Raw genomic sequence first — 23,706 nt, forward strand, 5'->3', positions numbered from 1 at the left:
TCAGTGTGGAGGAGCAACATCTCATATTCCGTTTAGATAGCCTCCAACCTGATGCCATGAATATCGATTTCTCCTGGTATTTTTTTTTCCCCTTCCTCTCCCACTCTGGCCTCTTATCTCTTCTCCTCATCTACCTATCGCCCCCCATGCCCCTCCTCCTTCCCTTTCTCCTATGGTCCACTCTCCTCTCCTTTCAGATTCCTTCTTCTCCAGCCCTTTATCTTTCCCACCCACCTGGTTTCACCTATCAGCTTCTAGCTAATCCTCCTTCCCCTCTCTCACATTATTCTGGTACCTTCCCCATTCCTTTTCAGTCTTGAAGAAGTATCTCGGCGTGAAATGTTGACTGTTTATTCATTTCCACAGATGCTGCCTGACCTGCTGAGTTCCTCCAGCATATTGTATGTATTGCCCTGGATTTCCAGCATCTGCAGAATCTTCTGTGTTTATCATATTGAACATATTTAACCAAATATCCTAGGTGCCATGTGCTTGAGTTATAGGGAAAGCTTGGCCACACTGGATCTTTATTCCCTGGAGTGCATGAAAATGAGGGGGGCCTTACTGAACTTTATAAAATCCTTTAGGAGTATGGATAAGATAGATGATTATAGTCTTTTTATCCGGGCTGCGAGTCCAAAACTTGAAGGCATGGGCACAAAATAAGAAGGGAGAGATTTAAAAGAGACCAAAGATGTAACTAGCTTAGATAAAGGAAAGTGTGTACCTATAATGTGGAAGAGGTCGAGGTGAGTACAAATGAAACAGTTAAGAGACGTGTGGATAACTACAAGGAGGAAAGGAGCTTGAGGGTTATGGGCTAAACAATGGGCAACTGGGACTGGCAGGGAGGATGTTGCGTTCAGGGTGAAGACTGTACTATTCTATGACTCTACAAGTTCCTTAAAACACTCTACTCACAAATCACTTAGTTACAGCAAATAGCGGAAAACCAAATAGATTGGTAATGTACTAAAAAGTAATCTGCCTAACGTTAGGTAGGCTCCCTTACAGGCGTACAGGACAATCTATGCAGTATTCTGTTATTTGCCTGACCTTTGTTATCCACTTTTCCAGAATGCATACTCTTAAAAAAATCTTCCTTAGAATAGCAGACTAATCCTTTTAAGAAGTCATAGAGAAATTTCACTATTGGGTTCTAGATTTAAACATTTAAGTTAGGAAAGGTTCTATAATGGAGCAAACAATTGGAAGAAATAGGTTAAAATGAACTGAATGGTCTTTTGATATGACACCAATGCTGAAAATTTTTGATACAGCACCAAATGGCACAGGATATCTCATACCTAATTCAAGTCAGCCTCTTCAGTAGCCATTTTTCTTTATCGTATGTTCAGCCTTTGTGAAACTAGTTGCATGTATCAGGTAAGCGATCAGCATTTCAGAACATGAGCACACTTCAGTCCTTAAGTCCTCTATTACTTGAGCCGTTTTTCCTTAAAAACATCTGACAACACACAGATGCAGATAACCTTAAATTTTAAAGTTCGAAGTAAATTTATTATCAAAGTACATATATGTCACCATAATCCCATGAGTTTCATCTTCCTGTGGGCATACTCATTAATCCAATAATCATAATAGAAAGACCACACCATCTGGACATACAACTTGTGTACAAAAGATAGTACAAATATAAGAGAAATAAGCAATACATATTGAAAACATGAAATGAAGGGTCATTGCAAGTGAGTCCGTAGGTTGTGGGAACAGTTCAGTGATGGGACAAGTGAAGTTGAATGAAGTTAACCACTCTGGTTCAAGTGTCTGATGGTTGAGGGGTAATTACTGTTCCTGAACCTGGTGGTGCGAGTCCTGAGGCACCTATACCTTCTTCCTGATGGCAGGCAAAAAAATAACTTTGCATATATTCTTTTTTAAGAATTAATTTTCATTAATACTTAAAAAAAGATCAGTAAAGTTCCGAATCAAAAGCCATTGATAAGCTTATGTTTTTCCCCTGGAATGTATATTTATGGATGATTTGCAGCTTTGTTTGAATATTAACTAATTTAATAAATGAATTATTAGCCAGTGGCAAAACAATAAAGAGTTTCAATATTATGTTCATGCTTTCAGTTTTCCAGGTGATTAATTTTAATATTCTTGAAGGGAAAACCCCACACTGGTATTGAAATTATGCATTGGTTCTACATTCAGTAAAGTTAATAATTTTGATGCTTATAGCTATTTTGTAGATTGTATGTTTGATAAAGATAAGGAGAATTAGGATGTGTTAAGGCTAAAGTCAAACAGCAGTCATGGGATCCAGATGAAGTTAAGTAGGAATGTCAACTAATAAGGCTATCAGGGTAAGTTGTGAAATGTAGGTATTTCAGACGTGGGATGTAGATTAAAATTTATAAATCATTGCAGATGTTCAGAATAATGATGATATCCTCTTTTCAATAATGCTACTAATGAGGAGAAAATGCAAGAAGTCTACAAACATTAGGTTAATGAAATGTCATTTTCAGGGAAAAAAAGAATCTATAGAGAAGAGACCAGAAGTGAAGGAAGAGGAGTGAACGAGTAAAAAAGTGTATTTACCATATTTATAGATCATACAAAAAAGTTTTATGCACCTAATGAACTTGCTTCATGTCTTTCAGTCATGACTGATGATACCTACTTCATACTTTTCTAATGTTTTTTGACACATGACAATTTTGCGACCTCACATAAGCTGGCTTCTTGCACTTACTATCTCAAACTACTCTGAACTATCCAATAGACCTGTTGCAAATGGCACAAAATAGATAGTTCATAACTGCTAAATCAGCAACAACTGAAGAAGAACCACTTAAAGAGTAATCGTTATATAGCCCTGAAACAGGGCTTCTGGCCCAGCTCATATATACTAAACAATCTGCCAACCTAAGTTAGCCTTATTTGTCTTTATCTCTAATCCTTTCTATCTGTGTACGTGACCTGTAAACATTGTAATTTTACCCTCCTGTACCATTGCCTCTGGCAGCTTGTTCCACTTACACTCTTCAAAGGCATACTCATGCACATTGTGGCAGATTCATGATCTGCTCTGTTTCATGATATGGAAAATCAAGGGTTTAACTTTAAAGTTCCTTACATCCACTACAATCAAATATAGTCCAATCAGGGCTGGCCTGAATGAAACTGACAAACTCTGTATGCAAGATGGACACAGAGAAGCAAAGAAGGCATGCATAAAACACTACATAAAACATTAGCTCAGCCTCAGCCTCAAAGATGGAAATACCCTTTCCTTGTGCATTATAGAGACTGCTTTGTTAAAGACTAATGTCCAGCTTAAGGTTTCCTGAGTGTTTCAAATATAGCTGACATAATACAGTGCACAAGGCGTTGGCGTCAGAGTTGAGACATTTCATTGGGTGATCGAAGTGAGATGAAAGCAAATGCTCATTACCACTCGTGTTTTATTTTGACATCCCCAATTCTCTGTTTATGCTGCCACTGCACAGTTCATGTCATAGTGTACAATCTTCACAACATGCCCCGAGTGCAGCACTTTATCAAAAGTCTTTTCAAAGCACATGCACAACAAGCTAATTTCTCTTCAATAACACTTTATGCTAGCTTATCAAAAAAAGTTTACTAAGCCTGATTTTGTTCTTACAAATTGATGATGGTTTCCCCTGACTAATCCACAATTGTCCAAGTGATTGCTAACTCTGTGCTTGATTATCATCTGTGAAGGTTTCACATCATCAAGATTAAATTGGCTTGGAGATTCTTGGTTATTCTAATACTCTTTTGAATAACATTTACAATTCTAGGTTCCTTAGTCTGCACTCAAGTATCCATTGACATACCAAATTTATGGTCAATATTTCTATAATTTCCACCTTTACTTTGCTCAGCAACCAAAAATACACCCATCTCAACCAGGTAATTTATCCATTTTAAACGTAGCTCTGACAATTTTTAACTCGCTTAATACCACAACTGCAGTTTTGTTTGCTGAGACTTTAGAAGCCTTCTTTCTTGGTAAAAAAAAACCCCAAAAAAACAGGAGAATGAGGGAAGATTTCTTAAAGGTATGAGAAGAATGAGGGAAGATTTGATGGAGGTATATAAAATTATGAGAGGTGATGTGACGGCCTCCGTCAGTCAGTGTTGACCATGGATATTGCATCCTAGCTGTCTAGATATGCAAGTCTGGGCAGAGCAAGCTGTTGCCCCTGTAGCAAGCTCTCCCTCTCCACGCATCTGATGAACGCAAAGGAACGGCAGAGACTGATATAGTTTGGTACCAGGAGCATCGCAGGAGTTGCCAGTCAACATTGCACTCAATGTAGGACTGCCTTGTGGACTCCAGCTCCGGATTGTTCCATCTGGGTTTACTCCTGAAGCCTTCCCCATGAGTGGGTATAGCCGCAGGGCAGCGGATGTTTGAGATCAGAGTTTTCCTTCCCCTAGATGAGCTGCCTACCACAGCTGACAAGCCCCATCTTCCCAAAGTGGTATAGATAGGGTATTATGAGTGGTATAGAGAGGGTAAATGAAAGCAAGCTTTTTCCACTGAGCCTTGGTGAGACTAGAACTAAGGGGTCATGGGTTAAGGGTGAAAAGTGAAACATGAGGGGGGATTTCTTCACCCAGACGGTGGTAAGAGTGTGGAATGAGCTACCTGCAGAAGTGGTGGACGTGGGTTCAATTTCAACATTTAAGAGAAATTTGGATAAGTACCTGGATCGGTTTGTATGGAGGGAGGGTGGAATAACAGTTTGGCACAGGCAGGATAGGCTACGAGGTCCTGTTTCACTGCTGTAGTGTTCTATGACTCTAAAATAAATTACTTATAGTACCTCAGCCATGCCCTCTGCCTCCACAAAGAAATTTCCTTTTTTTTTTGGATCCTGATTATTACCACCTCTCCTCTTACTTCCCATTTAATATTTAAGTGTCTATAGCAATTATACTTTAAAACCCAAAAGAAACAAAGTAAAATATGTTCAACGTATCACAAAGCTTCCATAATGTCATTGCTCACAAGTATAAGAAAATGGGTTTCTATCATTTCCCCGGATTATGGCACACTTTGGATAGCCTATCATCCCTGACCAAACTTACCTTGAAACAGGGCTTGTTTCTCGTAAGTAAGATGTTTATGAAGTTGACAGAAATCTGCATTCAAGTATGATTCAATGCAGTGATTGAAAGAAAGATTTCTTTACACTTTTCAGTTGAAGAGAAACTCATTGGCCAAGACATTGCATCATAGGTTAGATAACACAGAGCTTCACTCTTCCAAAATGACAAAGAGCCAAGTGCTGTTTCATTCAAACATACTGTCTACCTTACAAGAAGAACTAAACCCCTAATTAAGAGAGTTATAAACACATGGATAAGACTTTAAAGAATCATTTTGCATTTGACAGTTTGAAAGATAAACTGTCATGAAGATAGGCAGTAACTCTGAAAACAATGGAAATATTTAAATCAATAAAATTTCTATAGAATTCAAAAAAATTTATGATTCACATGAGAGATTACAATGCTTGTTAACAGTTCACTATTCAGTCAATTATATGCAATTGTTCTGAGCTCCATTATCCGATTTCAGAAAATCCATTTTGGGTATTATCTTTTACCTTACAAAGGATGGAGGATGAACTGCCAAGTGCTGAATCCACTTTCGTTTATTAGCAAAGAACTCAGCAATTTTGAGATCAACTCTGACATGAACCAGCTTCCCTAAACTGGGTATGTATCATTCCTTGACAAGAAATCTAATCAACTCACCAAAGTAATTTATTAACACATTTCATTTTCCATATTCTTAATATCTTACTCCGTTAGAACTGTAATCCTTGCATTATAGATACATCAGTTCTTTTCTGGACCTTATGGAGATCATGATTACTATTCACTTAACATATATATCTAATAATGTAAAATACCAAAGTGCATACAACAAAGTTTTTAAAAAAAACTGAATTGTTTCTATCTAAGATGTTAGACAGAATATTAGTTGAGACTGCAGAAGTTACATTGATCTCAAACCTGTGGACTACACAAGACAGTTTTAGGCATCAACTGATCAATGCACCTCCTGCATATCCCATTATTACAGAAAATTCATCAACTGTGGAACAAGTATAACTAAATTTACTAGATTACCTGAAATCTTCTAAATTCGCAACAAGATGATTATAAATGTTCATATATTGAGTTACAAGAATTAAATCTGCAAAGATTGTGGGGGTTTCTTTTCATTGGATATGATTTCAAATGATTCAATTTCAAACATGGGGCATAACAAACAATTTCAGATCCGTTTATTTGTTGGTTCAGTCACCCATTAGTAAAATGTTATGCAGAAATGTGAAAATGATGTGTCTTACCGTCATTTGGATCTGGTACAATGAAAATTTGACTACTTGGATGCATTCCTAATCTGCCTCCCATGGGCATGCTCAGTGTGACATTAAAGGTCTCCTCATCTTCATATAAGGAATCATCAATGATGACCACCTGACACCATTTTTCCGATTCATCCTTATCAAACCGAATGACACTCTTGTGATCATCTGGACGAGTGATATAATCGGAGTAGGACAATACGCTGGATGGAATAGTACCAGTAGCAGTGCCTGAAAGGAAGAACATAGAACATAGAAATCCACAGCATGTTACAGGCCCGTTGGCCCACAATGTTGTGCCGACCATGTAACCTACTCTAGAAGCTGCCTAGAATTTCCCTACCGCATAGCCCCCTGTTTTTCTAAGTTCCATGTACTAAGAGGCTCTTAAAAGACCCTACTGTATCTGCTTCCACCACTGCCACCAGCAGTACATTCCACGAACTCACCACTCTCTATGTGAAAGGATCAAAGCATTTCACCTTGAACCATTTCGCCAAAACCAAATAATCAAATAGTTCATTCTCAGCCTCAAAAGAAATAAAAGCTTGAATAGGGAATGCAGACAAGCATTCTTCCAGTTATGCTGGTGCCATATGAAATTCTATCATATATTTCCTATTTTACTTTAATACCTCATTCACAGTAATGTCCTTCCTCAGCAACAAGATCAAGTTTGAAGTAATAATGACATCATCACAAAAGCAACTATTTCATAAATAATACATGCTAATCACAAAGTTATAGAACAGCAGCTTATGTAGTCTCTCTAACTCATTGCATATTTAATTAGGATTAATATGAATATGAATTTCTGTTAAAGTCCACTATATTCACTTGGCTGATTTGGTTAAAAGTACAGAACTTGACATGAACTGACTTGCCTGCATTGTAGGAAGAATCGTTGTGACTGAAGGGCGAAAATGAAGAATTAAATGTCCACAAATGGAGCAGTTGGTTGGGAGAGATGTTTCATGGATGGGTGGGAGGGACAATGTGTAATTGTGAAAAGAAATGACAGACATGATGAGACAAAGAATGCCAAATAGAAATGGAGAAACAGGCGGTGCTGGGAACAGATTTTGGCTGCACAGAGTATTGGAAAAGCAGGTAGCGGAAAAAAGTTGGGCATAATGGGATTGCTGATTGGCGTGACTCGAAGGGCCAGGAAGGCCAGTTCCACACTGTATCTCAATAAATAAATAAACAAATATTTTTGACCCCAGAACATTCCAATGGAGAAATAAAATTCGCTACAGATTGCAAAAACAGTGATAACTAGATTATTTGTAGCAACTTATCCTCTTACCTTGTTGAGTGAAACACATAACCATCAGCTCTTGACTTATATCTCCTGTTCTCACCACAGGAATCAACAATTCACCGACATCTTCATCAATGGCATAGGAGGATTGGGGGATGAAGACGGTTGACTCTGGAGAGAAAAATATAGGTTATTTTTAAGGGGAAACAAAAGTGAATGGATGTGATTAATTCATCCAGCATACTGGACTTTACACACCTGTACAGAAATTGGTTACAGTACAACTCTGAAAATCTGGCACTCTTAGGAATTTGGTGGCATTAGAACAGTAGATTTTCCAGATTACCTGGGGGGTACTTGTTTTAATATTTTAACACACTTTTAATACACTTTTCTGAAGATTTTAAACAATAGAGCAAAAAACCAACCTGATGAAATTAAAGTGAGAATGAGAAAAGGGACTCACCGAGTTTAAAGGGAGCATGGGAAAAGGGGCCCTGTGAGTTTAAATAGAGCCAGGGAAATAGGGCCCTGTGAGTTTTGAAGGCGGTATCTCAAAATGAGACCTGCTGAGTTTAAAGGTATCCAGAGAACAAGCTCCGGTGTGTTTAAAAGAAATGTTGGAAACAAGCTCGGGTAAGTATAAAGGGAGCCTGGGAATTGGGACCTGGATAAATTTAAAAGGAGCATGGGAAATGGGACCTCAGTGAATTTCAAGGGGATGTGAAAACAGGGCCCTGGTGATTTTAAAGGAAATGCAGGGTACAACACCCAATGTGGAGATGCAGAAATATCAGGATCTCTGAACACTGTGGCAGCAGGATTTTGGAGTTTTACTGTGTCTATAACAGGATAAAAATGATGCTTTGACATTCTGTGAGATTCTATTTCTATCTATATAATGAAAGGTGCAGTGAGAACCTATTCACATTTATAGCTTCCAGAGACATTAATGGATATCAGTTTGTTTAACCAGTTTTCTAAAGACTTTTATATTGGGAGAATTATGAACTAACCACTCCAAAGTCAAGAAATGTGCATTGACCAAACCTTTATAAAATATACTTACAGTATTTATTTAATGACCTTCACTTAACTTTTAGTGCTAGCTGGCAGCCTCACTTGTGCACCTCCCACGGTGGAAAGTATGCTTGCTTTTGTTCCAGAAACACACACGTGCACATGCACACAGAGGCTTCTGGCAAATTATCAAAGGAATCCTTCCAATCCCAAATCCTGATTAATCCTGACACTGCACATCAGAATAAACTAAATATTTGGGGGTGCTTTGCAATTGACACATTTATATAAACACAAGAGATAATTATAGTTTTTGTTATATTAATCAAAGTAACTTGAAAGACTACTTTTTTTTAAAAAAGAATCTTTTCAGTTTTTTAGCTAGTTGGTTACACCTGCAAGACTAAGAAATTTTACAAGTCACACGTTATAAAATTCAGGTTACTGAACAGCTGGTGAAATTTTTGTATGTCTGTATAGCAATGAAGACAATAAAAATGTGTCTGTTCCAAAGGGTATCAAAACTAAAAGATCAATTTTAAAGTTGTTTATATTGCTGGAAAAAATTAAATTCTGAATTTTTATACTCATAACCAAACAAAAAAAAACTGATCAAATCTTCTGATAATTTCCACCCTTTCATCAGGTTCAAGTTATTCGTCTCTAGCTTCTGCTTTCTACCTACATTTCAGGGGACAGATAGTGACTAAAATGTACAATAAACTCGCACAATTAACTCGACTGTACTTCTAATACCCTATTTTCTGTAAGATCTCCATGGAATTCTCCCAGTCTCTCCATTTCCTCACACCTATTCCGTCGGTGCCACTTTCCATACTCGTGTCTCAGATTCACATTTACTTATCCCATGCATCCTAAAACACACCATGAAATATGTCATTTGTGTTAACAACCAACACAACCTTAGGATGTGCTGGGGACGGCCTGCAAGTGTCACCATGCATTCCAGCAGCAACGTAGCGTGCTCACAATGTTCACAAGAACAACACTAGCAGCAGAAACAACTACAAAAACAAAAACAAACAACAACAGCAAAACAAGCCCTTTTCCCATCCTCCAGTCCTCAGGCCTGGACTCTCAGGTATCAGGACTCGTACTATGGACTTCACAAACCTCAGGGTATCAACCACAGAGCTTGCCAATCAATGGGTTTGAGCTTTGAGCCTCGACTTCCAGACTCACACGGACCTCAAACCCTGGTGGCCTGGAGGGCACCAGCCCTCGTGACGCCTGCCTGTGTGGACTTCTGGCCAGGGACTGGGTCTTGCTGACCTGAGGATGGCTGGTTCCTCAGAGCCTGCTAACCCTGTTGTGTCTGTGCACAACTACATAGCAATTAAATAAAAGCATACACACGGGAAATGGCCTTAACTGGTGTATTCACATTGCAACGAGAGAGAATGAGAGAACAGTGCAAGCATACATAGTGCTGGGGGGCGGGGGGGTGTCATTTCTCTAAAAGAAATAGATCCATAAATTACACATCCTCCCCCTTGAGATTAATGCAACATAAAACTGTATATGTACAAAACATTCCATTTCCCTTTCATAAGCCCATATGCTTTTACAATAACAGTCCATAACTAACTTCACAGTTCTAAAGGTCTTTTGGGTGGCGCTCTGTTTCTTTCAGGATAGCACCTCTAAACCTGTGGGGTGGCATCAGGTTTGGCAGGTGTCTTGTTAAGATAATGCACTTGGTTTCTGGGTGTCACGTTGTAGTCAGTGAGAGGTAGAGGTAAGAGGTAAGTATCATTAAGAGGTAGGTCTGGTGATTGCAATGTGTCCATTTTGTTGAATGCAGTCGACTCAGGTGTGTTCTTCGGTTGAGCATCCAGTATCTGGTCCACATGATGTCTCCATGTCTGATCTCCAACATCCACTGTGTACATCAGTGGTCCAATTCTTGTAGGGTGTTTGCTTGTCTTCTCGGTAATCACACACTAGGATTTCGTGTCCAATCTCAAAGCTCCTTGCTGCTTCACTTGGCAACTGGCTGAACTGTTTATTCTGTACTTCCCTCCAGAGGTCTGGTTTCAGGAGGTCTACGATGTGGTTGACTTCATTGGAATGATCTCCGGCCACTTTGAATGACCATCCACAGCAATCAGAAACATGAAGTCCATGAATGGCCCAGCAAAGTCAATATGTACTCTTTGCCATGGTGAAGATGGCCACTCTCACGGGTGTAATGGTGCCTGTGGGGGTGCATTTTGAACTTTTTGGCATCCTGAACAGCTTTTGGCCAAGTCTTCAATTTGTTTATCTATTCCCAGCCAGGTGAGACTCTTCATCTTGACTGTACCCAGGTGCCCTTCATGCAGATTTTCTAACACTCTGCTGCACAATTTCCAGGGAACCACAACATGAGATCCACACATCAGCGTTCTTTGACATACAGACAGTTGGTCTCATCTCACTGAGAACTCTGGAAACATGGGGTTACCATGAGCTGGCCATCCTTACATGGTGATTTCATAGACTTCTGACAATGTCGGGACATTCCTTATTTCTCTCTATATTTCAGAATTTGTTACCGGCAACTGGTCCACCAATGCAGTGTGGAACACTTCTGCTGGGTCACAGTATGAAGATTTTTGTTCAGTTGCCAATGGTGGAAGATGTGAGAAGCCATCAGTGTTGTTTGTTACCCTTGAACTCTATGTCATGAGTGTGGACTCCCAGGAATAGTGCCCAATGTTGTAACTGGGTAGCAGTCATCACTGAAATTCCCTTCCTGGGATTGAAACTAGACACAAGGGGCTGGTGATTTGACACTAGTGTGAACTTTTCTCCATAGAGATAGTGGTGGAACTTCTTTATTACCCATACTAGACTAAAGGTCTCTCGGTCGATCTGTGCATTCTACGCTTGTCAGTGATCTTGAAGCAAATGCAATCGGATATTCAGATCCATCTTCCATAATTTGTGACAAAATGGCCCCAATGCCATAAAGGGATGAATCACACACCAGTCTGATGGGCAGGGTGAGTCATAATGGGTGAGCAGTTCATCGGATGTTATTAGTCTCTTCAAATAATAGGACAAAATTATTAGTTTCCTTGAATACCTTTTCATACCTTTCTGATCATTCCAACTTTGTTCCTGTCTCTAACAGTGCGTTCAATGGATGCACCACTATAGCAATGTTTACATGGCCCAAGTATGACCTAAATTGTGACACATTTTCCAGTTGGGGTGCTTGAAGGACTGTTTCAATTTTCTCTTGTGACTTACGTAAGCCATGCTTGTCAATGACATGTCTATAATATGATTTCGTTCTTGAAAAACTCACATTTCTCTCTCTTTGCATGCAGACCATATTCGCTCAGCCTGGTAAACACTTTGCCAAGGTTCTGGAGGTGCTCTTTACCCAGGAACCAGAGTGAAAAGACTCAGGATAGGACAGATGGTACAAAAGCAAAATAAGCGCGCAATCAGACTGTCAGGAAGGGCAGGGCAAATAATAGGACAAAATTGCAGCCAGCAGGGTGAGTACCAGTGCATTAGGGATGCAGAATCATAAAGATTAGCAAATACAGAACTCAAAGTGTTATATTTCAATGCACGGAGTATAAGAAATAAGGTGGATGACCTTGTTGCACTATTACAGAATTGATTTTCAGGTAAGATGTTGTGGCCATCACTAAACTATGGCTGAAGGAAGATTGTAGTTGGGAACTGAATGTTAAGGTTACATATTTTATTGGAAGGATAGGAAGGTAAGCAGAGGGGTGGTGTGGCTCTGCTGGTAAAGAATGGTATCAGATCAGTAGAAAGGTGTGACATAGGATCAGAAGATGTTGAATTCTTGTAGGTTGAGTTAAAAAACTACAAGGGTAAAAGGACCCTAATGGCATTTACAGTATATATAGGCCTCTCAACAGCTGCTGGGATGTGGACGACAGATTACAATGGGAAATAGAAAAGGCATGTCAAAAGGGCAATAGTATGATAGCCATGGGAGATTTTAACATGCAGATCAATTGGGAAAATCAGGTTGATAATGGATCTCAAGAGAGTGAGTTTGTTGAATTTCTACAAGATGGCTTTTTACAGCAGTTTGTGTTAAGCCTACTAGGAAATCAACTATATTGGATTGGGTATTATGCGTTGAACTGGAGGTGATTAGGGAGCTTAAAGTAAAGGAACCCTTAAGAGACAGTTATCACAATATAATCGAATTCAACTTGAAATTTGATAGGGAGAAAGTAAAGTCTGACGTAGGAGTATTTCAGTGGAGTAAAGGAAATTACAGTGATATGAGAGAGGAGCTGGCCAACGTAAATTGGAAGAAATACTGACAGGGATGACAGCAAACAGCAATGGCGTGAGTTCCTGGGGAAAATGAGAAAGATGCAAGATAGATGTATTCCCAAAACAAAGAAATACTCAAAGGGCAAAATAGTAGAACTGTGGCTGACAAGGGAAGTCAAAGCTAATGTAAAAGCAAAAGAGAGGGCATGACAGAGGATTGGGAAGCTCTCCTACAGAGAGCAGCTAAAGGAATCATCAGGAGGGAAAAGATGAAATATGAAAGCAAGCTGCCTGACAATATCAAAGTGGATAGTAAAAGCTTTTTCAAGTATGTGAAAAATAAAAGAGAGATGAAAGTGGTTATAGGACCACTAGAAAATGAGGCTGAAGAAATAATAATGGGGACAAGAAGATGGTACATGAACTAAATAAGTAGCTTGCATCAGTCTTCACTGTAGAAGTCACTGTGTGCCAGATGTTGTCGTGTGAGAGGGAAGAGAAGTGAGTGCAGTTACTATTACAAGAGAGAAGGTGCTCAAAAAACTGAAAAATCTAAGGGTAAATAAGTCACCCAGAGCAGTTGTATCTGAGATGCAAAGGAACTTGGGAGCTATTATGCAGAAAACCCTAAAAGTTAACTTGCAGGTTGAGTCGATGGTGAGGAAGGCAAATCCAATGTTAGCATTCATTTCAACAGGTCTAGAATATAAGAGCAGGGATGCGATGCTGAGGCCTCATAAGGCACTGGTGAGGCCTCACCTTGAATATTGTGAACAGTTTTAGGCTCCTCATCTAAGATGTGCTGGCATTGGAGAGGGTTCAGAGGAGGTTCATAAGTATGATTCTGGGAATGAAAGGGTTATCATACAAGGAACGTTTGATAGCTCTGGGTCTGTACTTGCTGGAATTTAGGAGGATGGGGGGGGGGGGAATTCTGATTCAAACCTTTTGAATGTTGAAAGGCCTAGACAGAGTAGATGTGAAAAGGATGTTTCCCATGGTGGGGGAGTCGAAGACAAGAGGGAAGAACCTCAGCATTGAATGGCATCCATTTAAAACAGCTGTGGAGACCAGGTCGTTGGGTGTATTTAAGGCAGAGATTGATAGGTTCTTGATTGGACATGGCATCAAAGATCATGGAGAGAAGGCCGGGGAGTGGGGCTGAAGAAGGGAGATAGGGATTCAGCCATGATTGAGTGGTGAAGCAGCCTCGATGGGCCAAATGGCCTAATTCTGCTTCTATGTCCTATGGTCTTCATCATTTTTGCCAGCCACGATGATGTTATCAAGATAACATTGTGTTCCTGGGATATTTTGGAGAACTTACATAGAAACATAGAAAACCTATAGCACAATAAAGGCCCTTCGGCCCACAAAGCTGTGCCGAACATATCCTTACCCCAGAACTACCTAGGCTTACCCATTGCCCTCTATTTTTCTAAGCTCCATGTACCTATCCAGGACCCTATCATTTCCGCCTCCACCACCACTGCCAGCAGCCCATTCCACACATTCACCACTCTCTATGTAAAAAACTTATCCCTGACATCTCCTCTGTACTTACTTCCAAGCACCTTAAAACTATGCCCTCTCGTGCTAGCCATTTTAGCTCTGGGAAAAAGTCTCCGACTATCCACACAATCAATGCCTCTCATTATCTTGTACACCTCTATCAGGTCACCTCTCATCCTCACTTGGTCCATTGCCCTTTGCCAAATTGCTGGAGCTGATGTGACACCAAGGACGAGATGATTATATTGGAACAGTCCCTTGTGAGTGTTGATTGTGAGGAACTTCCTGCTTTGTCTCCTCAATCTCCATTTGCAGATAGGCTTGTGACAAGTCAATATTTGAAAACCTCTCCCTGCCCACCAAAGATGCAAAAATGTCATGGTAGGGGATACTGCACACACGCAGCACCTTGGAATCCCCACATATGCAAACAGCTCCGGCCTTCCTTTCTTGATCACTGGGACAATGGGAATAGCCTGGGACACTTCTTTACCTTCAATCAACGTTTCTCTTCCCCTGTAGCTGACAGAGGATTTCATGGTGCTTATCAAAATTCTGACCTCATCTTCCACACCAGTGGGCTCCACATCCGATAAATAATTCTTTGTCATTTCCAGCACCTCCAGTATAGCACCACTACTTGAAAGCTCTTTTTTTTTCCTTTCAGCATTCAACAGGGACACTTTACTCCATAAAACATAAGCTCACTACAGAATTACTAGCAGTTGTTTTTCATCTATGAATGGCAGCTTTCTAGATACAACACTTTAAGTGTTGCATGTAGGAAGTGTATTTACACTCACTGCTCACTTTATTAGGTACACCTATACACCTGCTCATTAATCCAAATAACTATTTGGCCAATCATGTGGCAGCAACTCAATTATAAAAGCATGTAGAAATGGTCAAGAGGTTCAGTTGTTCAGGCCTAACATTAGAATAGGGAAGAAAAGTGATCCAAGTGACTTTGTCCATGGAATGATTGTAGGTGCCAGACAGGGTGGTTTGAGTATCTCAGGAACTGTTGATTTCCTGGTATTTTCATGCACAGGAGTCTCTACTGTTTTCAGAGAATGATTCAAAAAACAAAAAAAAGGCAACATCTGTAGTCCAAAATGCCTTGTTAATGAGAGAGGTCAGAGGAGAATGGCTAGACTGGCTCAGGCTGACAGGATGGCGACTAATTCAAATAAACATGTTACAACAGGTGTAAGAAGAACATCTCTGAAGGTACAACACATCAAACATTGAAGTGAATGACCCACAGCATCACAATACCATGAACATACAGAAATACACTCAGTACAGTATTATGTACTGTACCTCCTGTATTTAAGAAATATCTTTGTAGGGTGGATCAGAATTTACATTTTGAATGATTTGTTTTAACCTAAAACATTAATTCTCTTTCTGTTTCTAGCTGCTGCCTGACTTCTTGAATATTTTCAACATTTTCTGTTTTTATTTAAACCTTACAACAGTTGCATTTACATCTACTTTGAGAGGTCAGTTATGGCCAGAATCAACTCCTACCTGAGCAAGGACCTGGACCGCTGTAATGTGCCTATCAGCACAGTAGGTCTACAGCAATGCAATCTCATTGGCTCTCAACTTGGCCCTGGATCACCTGGACAATAGCAATACCTACGTCAAGTTGCTGTTTATTGATTACAGCTCAACATTCAACACAATTATACCCTCAGTTCTAATCAACTAGCTCCAAAATCCAGGTCTCTGGACATTCCTCTACAACTGGATCCTAGACTTTCTCACCGGGAGGCCATAGTCAGTGCGGATCAGAAATATAATTCCAAAGTTCAAAGTACATTTTAAAGTATATGTACTTCATATAACCTTGAGATTCATCTCCTTACAGGCAGCCACAAAACAAAGAAACCCAACAGAACCCATTGAAACAAAAGAAGACCGTTGAACATCCAATGTGCAGAGAGGAAAAACAAACAGATTGTGCAAACACTAGAAGAAAGAAAACAGTGTTCAGAACTGAAGTTTGCCGGAGTCCACGGTCAGGCATCACTGCAGCCGATACAGAAGCCTGTTAGTTGCAGACAAGTGAACCTTGTGGATCAGCGAGGTGAACTGGCCTGTCCCTCACCTTTGCCCCTGAAAGTCTGATCTTTTCAATCTGGCCTAATGATTAAATCATCCAAACCTCAGATCAATCCTTGTGCTTGGACCTGGGCCCTACTACTTCGATACGCTCTCAGGCTCAAGCCCTGCCGTTTCCATTCAGCTCATACCCGACCTTTCCAATTCAGTTTGGCACTTAAATCAATCAAACCTCAGGTCCCTCCTCGCACTTGGGCCCAGGCTTCCCGTTGCCTGCGCTCACTATGCCTCTGCTGTATCAAATTGCCTCTGAGTCTGCTCCAACAATGGCCACATAATGGCTCATTTTCTGCTCTCTGGCCCATACCCCACCGCCTCGATTTGGCCCAAGTACACCATCTCCTGCACTTTCAAGACTTCAGTTCACACTGCAAGATGCCAGGTCAGACAGGCAGCTCAAAAGCTCGATGCCAACAGGGAAGTTAGAGGTTTTTGTTTGCAGTGATTGTTTACCAGAAAAAGTGTGATTAATAAAGTATTTAGTTGTTTCCTTTGTTTTATTTGCCACCAGCAAGTAGTCACTGAGCTTCACCAGTGCCATCTTAAACTGATATAACATTTCCTCCTCACTGACAATCGACACTGGTGTAGCTCAAGGATGTGTGCTTAGCCCACTGCTCTATTATCTCTACACCCATGACTGTGTGGCGAGGCACAGCTCAAACTCCAGTAACGATGATTACATACAATATTAATGTTCAGTTGGAAAGGCAGGGATTTCCAAACACATGTCATTGTATATTTCAATGTACATGTGATAAATAAATCTGAATCTGAAGATGTAATGGCTTCACTGGGGTCGGGGAATCTAACCAATTGGACTGACTATTCCAAAGAGGTGACAAAATGTACTGATGAGGCAATGCTGTTGATGTAGTCCATATGGACCAAGACAAATTACCATATTGAAACCGAATAGGCTTGATAATGGGATGCAATAGGGTGCTGGTGGAGGTTCTGGATTGAATTTTGAGATTGAAAGTCTGTGACTAATGGTGCCGCACAGATCTGACGTGAGGACGTTACTGTCTGTTATGTAGGTTAAGGATCTGGATGTGAATGCAGAAGGTAGAATCAGTAAGCTAGGGTGGATAAATCCTCAGAACTTGATGAGGTGACACCTCAGACCCATTTCTGTGCTGCAGAGCTCTATAGCTCTATAAGACAAAATGTTATATTGTAGGCTACAAGGTATTATTGGTCTGTTGGTGAAGTGGGCAGACAAAAGGCAGATAGGATTTTATCCTGATAAATGTGAGGTGATACACCATAGGAGGTCTAATAACAATAGGATATACTGTGAATGGTAGGGCCACTGCCTGTACAAATTCAAGGATCCTTCAGCACAGGAGGATAGAAGGTATGCAGGGCTTTGAGAGCCACAGCATTGCTTATGTGCAGGAAGGTAATCGTAGAATTTTATATAATATTGGTTAGGCCACTGCAGTTGGTTAAGTTAAAGAAAGTAGATTTATATTTGTTGGACTTTGGAAGACTGAGATAATAAGATTCTTACTAGCCATGACAAGGTGTGTTTTAAGATGTTTCCAATAGCGGGAAAAATCTCAAACAAAGTGGGATTGTTACAAGGTAAGTCATAAAACTTCTTATGAGAATGCAGGGGGGAGACTTCCGGTAGAGCTCATGGAGTGAAGTCGTGTTCTTGACGCGCTCCATTACCTCTGAGTTTTTTTTCTTATGATCAGCTATATTTTAATTAACCATTAAGGTATCGACTTTTACAACATTTTGAAATAAATTGGGCTCTTTGATAATCGGATGCGTTTAAGGTCTGCTATGTCTAAGAATGGAAAAAAACGGGAAGAACGGCAAACCTCCGGTTAGACCGAAAGGTACTGATTTTCCTCCGACTGAACCACCGTTGACTTTGAAAGCTATATCGGAGCTAATTCAAAGGGAAATTTCAACCTCTGTTACGGAGCTGATTCGTGCGGAAATTTCAATTAATTTCCAGAAAATTGCCAATTCAATCGATAAGATACAAACATCTATTACGGAACATCAGTCGGCTATATTTGATCTTCAAAAATCCACGCAACAAAATGAACTTAAGATGGAGAAACACACATCAAAGTTGCTGGTGAACGCAGCAGGCCAGGCAGCATCTGTAGGAAGAGGTGCAGTCGATGTTTCAGGCCAAGACCCTTCTTCAGGGTCTCCGCCTGAAACGTCGACTACACCTCTTCCTACAGATGCTGCCTGGCCTGCTGCGTTCACCAGCAACTTTGATGTGTGTTGCTTGAATTTCCAGCATCTGCAGAATTCCTGTTGTTTGTGTTAAGATGGAGAAAATCGAAGAAACAATTAATGTAATGAAGAAGAACCTTGACTTTCTGACCTTTAAAAACTCTGACTTAGAATCCAGAATGCGACGGCAGAATCTTCGAATGATTGGGGTGCGTGAAGCTGTTGAATCTGATAACCCTATGAAGTATTTTTCTCAACTTTTAAAAGATGCATTTCCTACTGTATTTCCTGACCAACCACCGTTATTGGATCGCGTTCACAGAGTTCCATCATACTCGTCTAAGTTAGGTAAACCTCGACATGTCATCTTACGCTTTCATTACTTTCAAGACAAGGAGAAACTGTTTCGTTTCGTTCGATCTAAAGGTTACATTGATTTTTTGGATCTTAAGTTCCGATTCGTGGAGGATTTCAGTAAACCAATTCGGGATCAATGGGTTCGTTACAGATCTGTGATGTCGGAACTCTACAAGATGGATTTAAAACCAGCGATGCTTTACCCTGCACGTCTAAGGATTCGTACGTTGGATGGACTCCTCCGTTTTTTTGAATCTCCATCGGATGCCCAGAGTTATCTGGATCAATCTTCACCTTCAACATCTTAATCGTAATTTTTAGCTATCTCCGTTTGATCGGAGGTTGTGAATTTGTCAGTCTTAATTTTTTTTTTGCCTTATATGGGCAGAAAAGTTTATTTTTGAATTAATTAATATGGTTGCTAAACTTTCTTTTTATCTGCGTCATTCCTTTCTTTTTCCCAGGGGATTCTGGGTGGTTATTCCCTCACCGTCATTCTACGTATTTCCTTTGAGAGCTTAAATTTTGTAGTTTTTAAATCTACTTCTTTTTGTAGGTTTTCATAACTAGTTTATGTTAATAATTTCATTTCTTTTTTTGTTTACTCATAGGGTCTGGGGTTTGTTGCGGTTTTTTTTATATTTTCTGGCTTTTTCTCTGTTATATTAAATGTTTGTTTTAATTGATTTACCTTTTTTTTATTCTTTTACTGTTTTATAACTAGCTGATCTTTTTTATATTTACACTTTTGATAGGGAGCGTATACCGGAAGTCATGGGGGTAGTTTTAATGCTTGCTTCTTTCTGGCTGGTCTGTGTTAGATTTAGCCATGGGGTCATGGGGTGGGGGGTGGTGGGAGGGGCTTCACGTTTTAGTTTCTTTCTTCTTGGGCTATGTACACTATTGAAGTATTGGTTGCGTTCTCTTTCCCGGTATCTCTTATTTGTTCTGTTCCCTTTCCGGGTTCGTGGGTCGAGCCTATCGTCAATCCTCCTTGTTGCGGGTTGACTTTAGGGTTTATGGAGTCTATTATTAATTTTGTCTCCTGGAATACTAAAGGTCTTAATCATCCTATTAAAAGGAAAAAAACTTTTTAAAGTGTTCCGGAGACTTAAAGCACAAATTTTATTTTTACAAGAGACCCATGTGCGGAGGGGGGACAGACTACGTTTTTTTAAATTCTGGAAGGAACATCAGTTTCATTCAAACTCCAACGCTAAGATTCGAGGCGTCTCTATTTTTGTAGACTCCTCGGTTACTTTTATACAACATGATATTATTTCTGATCCGAATGGTAGATTTCTACTGGTTAGTGGTCTACTATTTAATAAAAAGGTAGTTTTGGTTAATGTTTATGCTCCTAATATGGACTGTCCGGAATTTTATAAATCATTATTCAATCAGTTCCCGAACTTGAATGAGTTTTCATTGATCTAGGGCGGAGATCTTAATACCTGTTTATCTCCAGCTTTGGACCGTTCGGCTCCTCTACGGACCTTAGCTAATAAATCTGCAACCTTGATTAATTCATTCCTCTCTGATTCTGGGTCGACGGACATTTGGCGTTTTTTGTATCCTCAGGAAAAAGATTTTTCTTTTTTTTCACATGTTCATCATTCCTATTCAAGAATTGATTATTTCTTTATTGACTCTCATCTTATTTCTTCAGTGATTAAATGTGATTATGACTCTATAACCATTTCGGATCATGCTCCACTTAAGCTTTCTATTAAAATTCAGGCCAATACACAAAATAATAGACAATGGTGTTTTAATTCGCTGTTGCTTCAGGACTTGGACTTTGTTAACTTTATGAATGAACAGATTGATCTTTTTTTTTACAATCAACTATACAGAGGATATTTCTGTGAACATTCTTTGGGATACTTTTAAAGCTTATATTCGTGGTCAGATTATCTCGTATTCTGCTGCTTTGAGGAAGAAGCTGAAGCAGGAGGAGTTGGTAATTGTGGACAAGATTAAGGAAATTGATAAGAAATATGTTACAGCTCCCTCTGAGGAGTTATATAAACAAAGAACTGAACTTCAAATGGAACACAGTTTATTACTTTCGTCCTCGATTGTAAACCAATTAAAGAAAACGAAGTGAATTTTAAGTACACAGTGACAAAATTGGCAAACTGCTGGCTAACCAATTGGAGTCTAATTATGCTAAATCTCAAATTAATCAGATTTATAATCAAAATGACCGACTGATACTTGATCATGCGGGGATTAATCAAACCTTCTGTGATTTTTATTCTTCCTTATATCAATCAGAGTCTCCTCAAGACTCTAAATATATGAATGATTTTTTAGATAACCTAGACTTCCCTGAGATTTCACAGGATATGTCTTCTATGTTAGATACTCCCATTACCACTGATGAGATTAAGAATGTTATTTCCTCTATGAATTTGGGGAAAGCTCCTGGCCCTGATGGGTTTACCGTAGAATTTTATAAATGTTTTGCACCTTCATTTATCCCTTGGCTCTGTAGGGTTTTTGAGGCTTCATTAAAACTTGGTAAACTTCCCGAATCTTTCAATAGAGCGTCAATCTCTCTAATATTAAAGAAAGATAAAGATCCTGCTCAATGTGCATCTTATAGACCAATATCTTTATTAAATGTTGATTCTAAAGTTTTTTCTAAATTATTAGCAAACAGATTAGAAAAAGTACTTCCTTTTATTATTTCGGAAGACCAAACGGGTTTTATTAAAGGTCGTTACTCTTTTTATAACATTCGCACACTGTTAAATATTGTTTATACCCCCTCACAAAATGTTCCTGAGTGTGTTATCTCTTTAGATGCTGAGAAAGCTTTTGATAGAGTAGAATGGCCTTACTTATTTAAGGTGCTTGAAACGTTTAATTTTAGCTCGAAATTTATATCCTGGATCAAACTGTTATATCATTCTCCTGTGGCCTCGGTCCGTACTAACTCTCTAAACTCACCTTTTTTCCCTCTTTTTCGAGTTAGCCCATTGCTTTGCTTTGCCTTTAGTTAGTTGCACGGTGGTTTTTTTGGGGTTTTTTTTTCCTTTTCTCTATTGATATATATATATAAAAATTAGTATACTATTATGTTACCTTAGTATGTTATGTTTAAATTACATTGTTTGTATCATTTTTTTGTATTAATATCTCCTGTAATTTTATTATATTCTAACAGTGTATTAGTGCCTATGGCTTACCTTTTTGTATACTTATTCAATAAAAAGATTTAAAAAGAAAGAAAAGAGAATGCAGGGTGACTTGGACAGGTTGGGTGAGTGGGTAGATGCATGGCAGATGCAGTTTAATGTGGATAAATGTGAGGTTATCCACTTTGGTGGCCAGAACAGGAAGGCAGATCACTATATGAATGGAGTCAAGTTAGGAAAAGGGGAAGTATGACGAGATCTAGGTGTCCTTGTTCATCACTCACTGAAAGTAAGCATGCAGATACAGCAGGCAGTGAAGAAAGCTAATGGCATGTTGGCCTTCATAACAAGGGGAGTTGAGTATAGGAGCAAAGAGGTCCTTCTGCATTTGTACAGGGCCCTGGTGAGACCACACCTGGAGTATTGTGTGCAGTTTTGGTCTCCAAATTTGAGGAAGGACATTCTAGCTATTGAGGGAATGCAGCGTAGGTTCACGAGGTTAATTCCCGTGATGGCGGGACTGTCATATGTTGAAAGATTGGAGCGACTGGGCTTGTATACGCTGGAATTTAGAAGGATGAGAGGGGATCTGATTGAAACATATAAGATTATTAAGGGATTGGACATGCTAGAGGCAGGAAACATGTTCCTGATGTTGGGGGAGTCCAGAACCAGAGGCTACAGTTTAAGAATAAGGGGTAGACCATTTAGAACGGAGTTGAGGAAAAACTTTTTCACACAGAGGGTTGTGGTTCTGTGGAATGCTCTGCCTCAGAAGACAGTGGAGGCCAATTCTCTGGATTCTTTCAAGAAAGAGTTAGATAGAGCTCTTAAAGATAGCGAAGTCAAGGGATATGGGGAGAAGGCAGGAACGGGGTACTGATTGTGGATGTTCAGCCATGATCACAGTGAATGGTTGTGCTGGCTCGAAGGGCTGAATGGCCTAGTCCTGCACCTATTGTCTATTGTCTAAAACGGAAATGCTTTGGAACTTCTGCTCAACCTCGAGAAGTCACTATTCTGGAGAATTGTGCAGGGTAGATCATCAAGAGTATTTAAAAAAAGGAAAGAGATAAATTCTTTGAAAGATTGGGGAAATAAGGATGATAAGAGTCCGGCACAGAAGAGGAGACAAGACCAGGGACAGAACAACCATGTTCAGATTGAATAGTGGGGCAGGCTTGAAGAGCCAACCAGCCTACACCTGTTGTTTATATATGTTCTTATGTTCACAGGAAGAATATTGTGCACAATAATGGTCACTACACTATAGGAAGGAAGATGATTGCAATAGAAGGTATGTAGTGAATATTCATCAGAATGTTATAGGATAGAGAGTTTTAACTTTTTTTGAGGAGAGGCTGTGTTTGTTTCCTTTGAAGCACAGAGGTGAGCTGACACGCAT

The 23,706-nt window shown here is 39.6% G+C and overlaps 1 protein-coding gene across 1 annotated transcript in view; it reads right to left on the reverse strand.

Annotated features, from left to right (window-relative positions):
* The window catches only part of LOC140200101 (FRAS1-related extracellular matrix protein 2-like), a 207,465-nt gene that overhangs the window by 106,372 nt on the left and 77,387 nt on the right, over positions 1-23,706 (reverse strand). The window contains exons 5-6 of the mRNA XM_072262865.1: positions 7,696-7,821; positions 6,369-6,617 (exon numbers count right to left, since the gene is read on the reverse strand). Coding sequence (XP_072118966.1) covers positions 6,369-6,617; positions 7,696-7,821 — 375 coding nt within the window. The remainder of the gene's footprint in view (positions 1-6,368; positions 6,618-7,695; positions 7,822-23,706) is intronic.

The sequence above is a fragment of the Mobula birostris genome, chromosome 7 (assembly GCF_030028105.1).
Source record: "Mobula birostris isolate sMobBir1 chromosome 7, sMobBir1.hap1, whole genome shotgun sequence".
NCBI classification, from domain to species: domain Eukaryota; kingdom Metazoa; phylum Chordata; class Chondrichthyes; order Myliobatiformes; family Myliobatidae; genus Mobula; species Mobula birostris.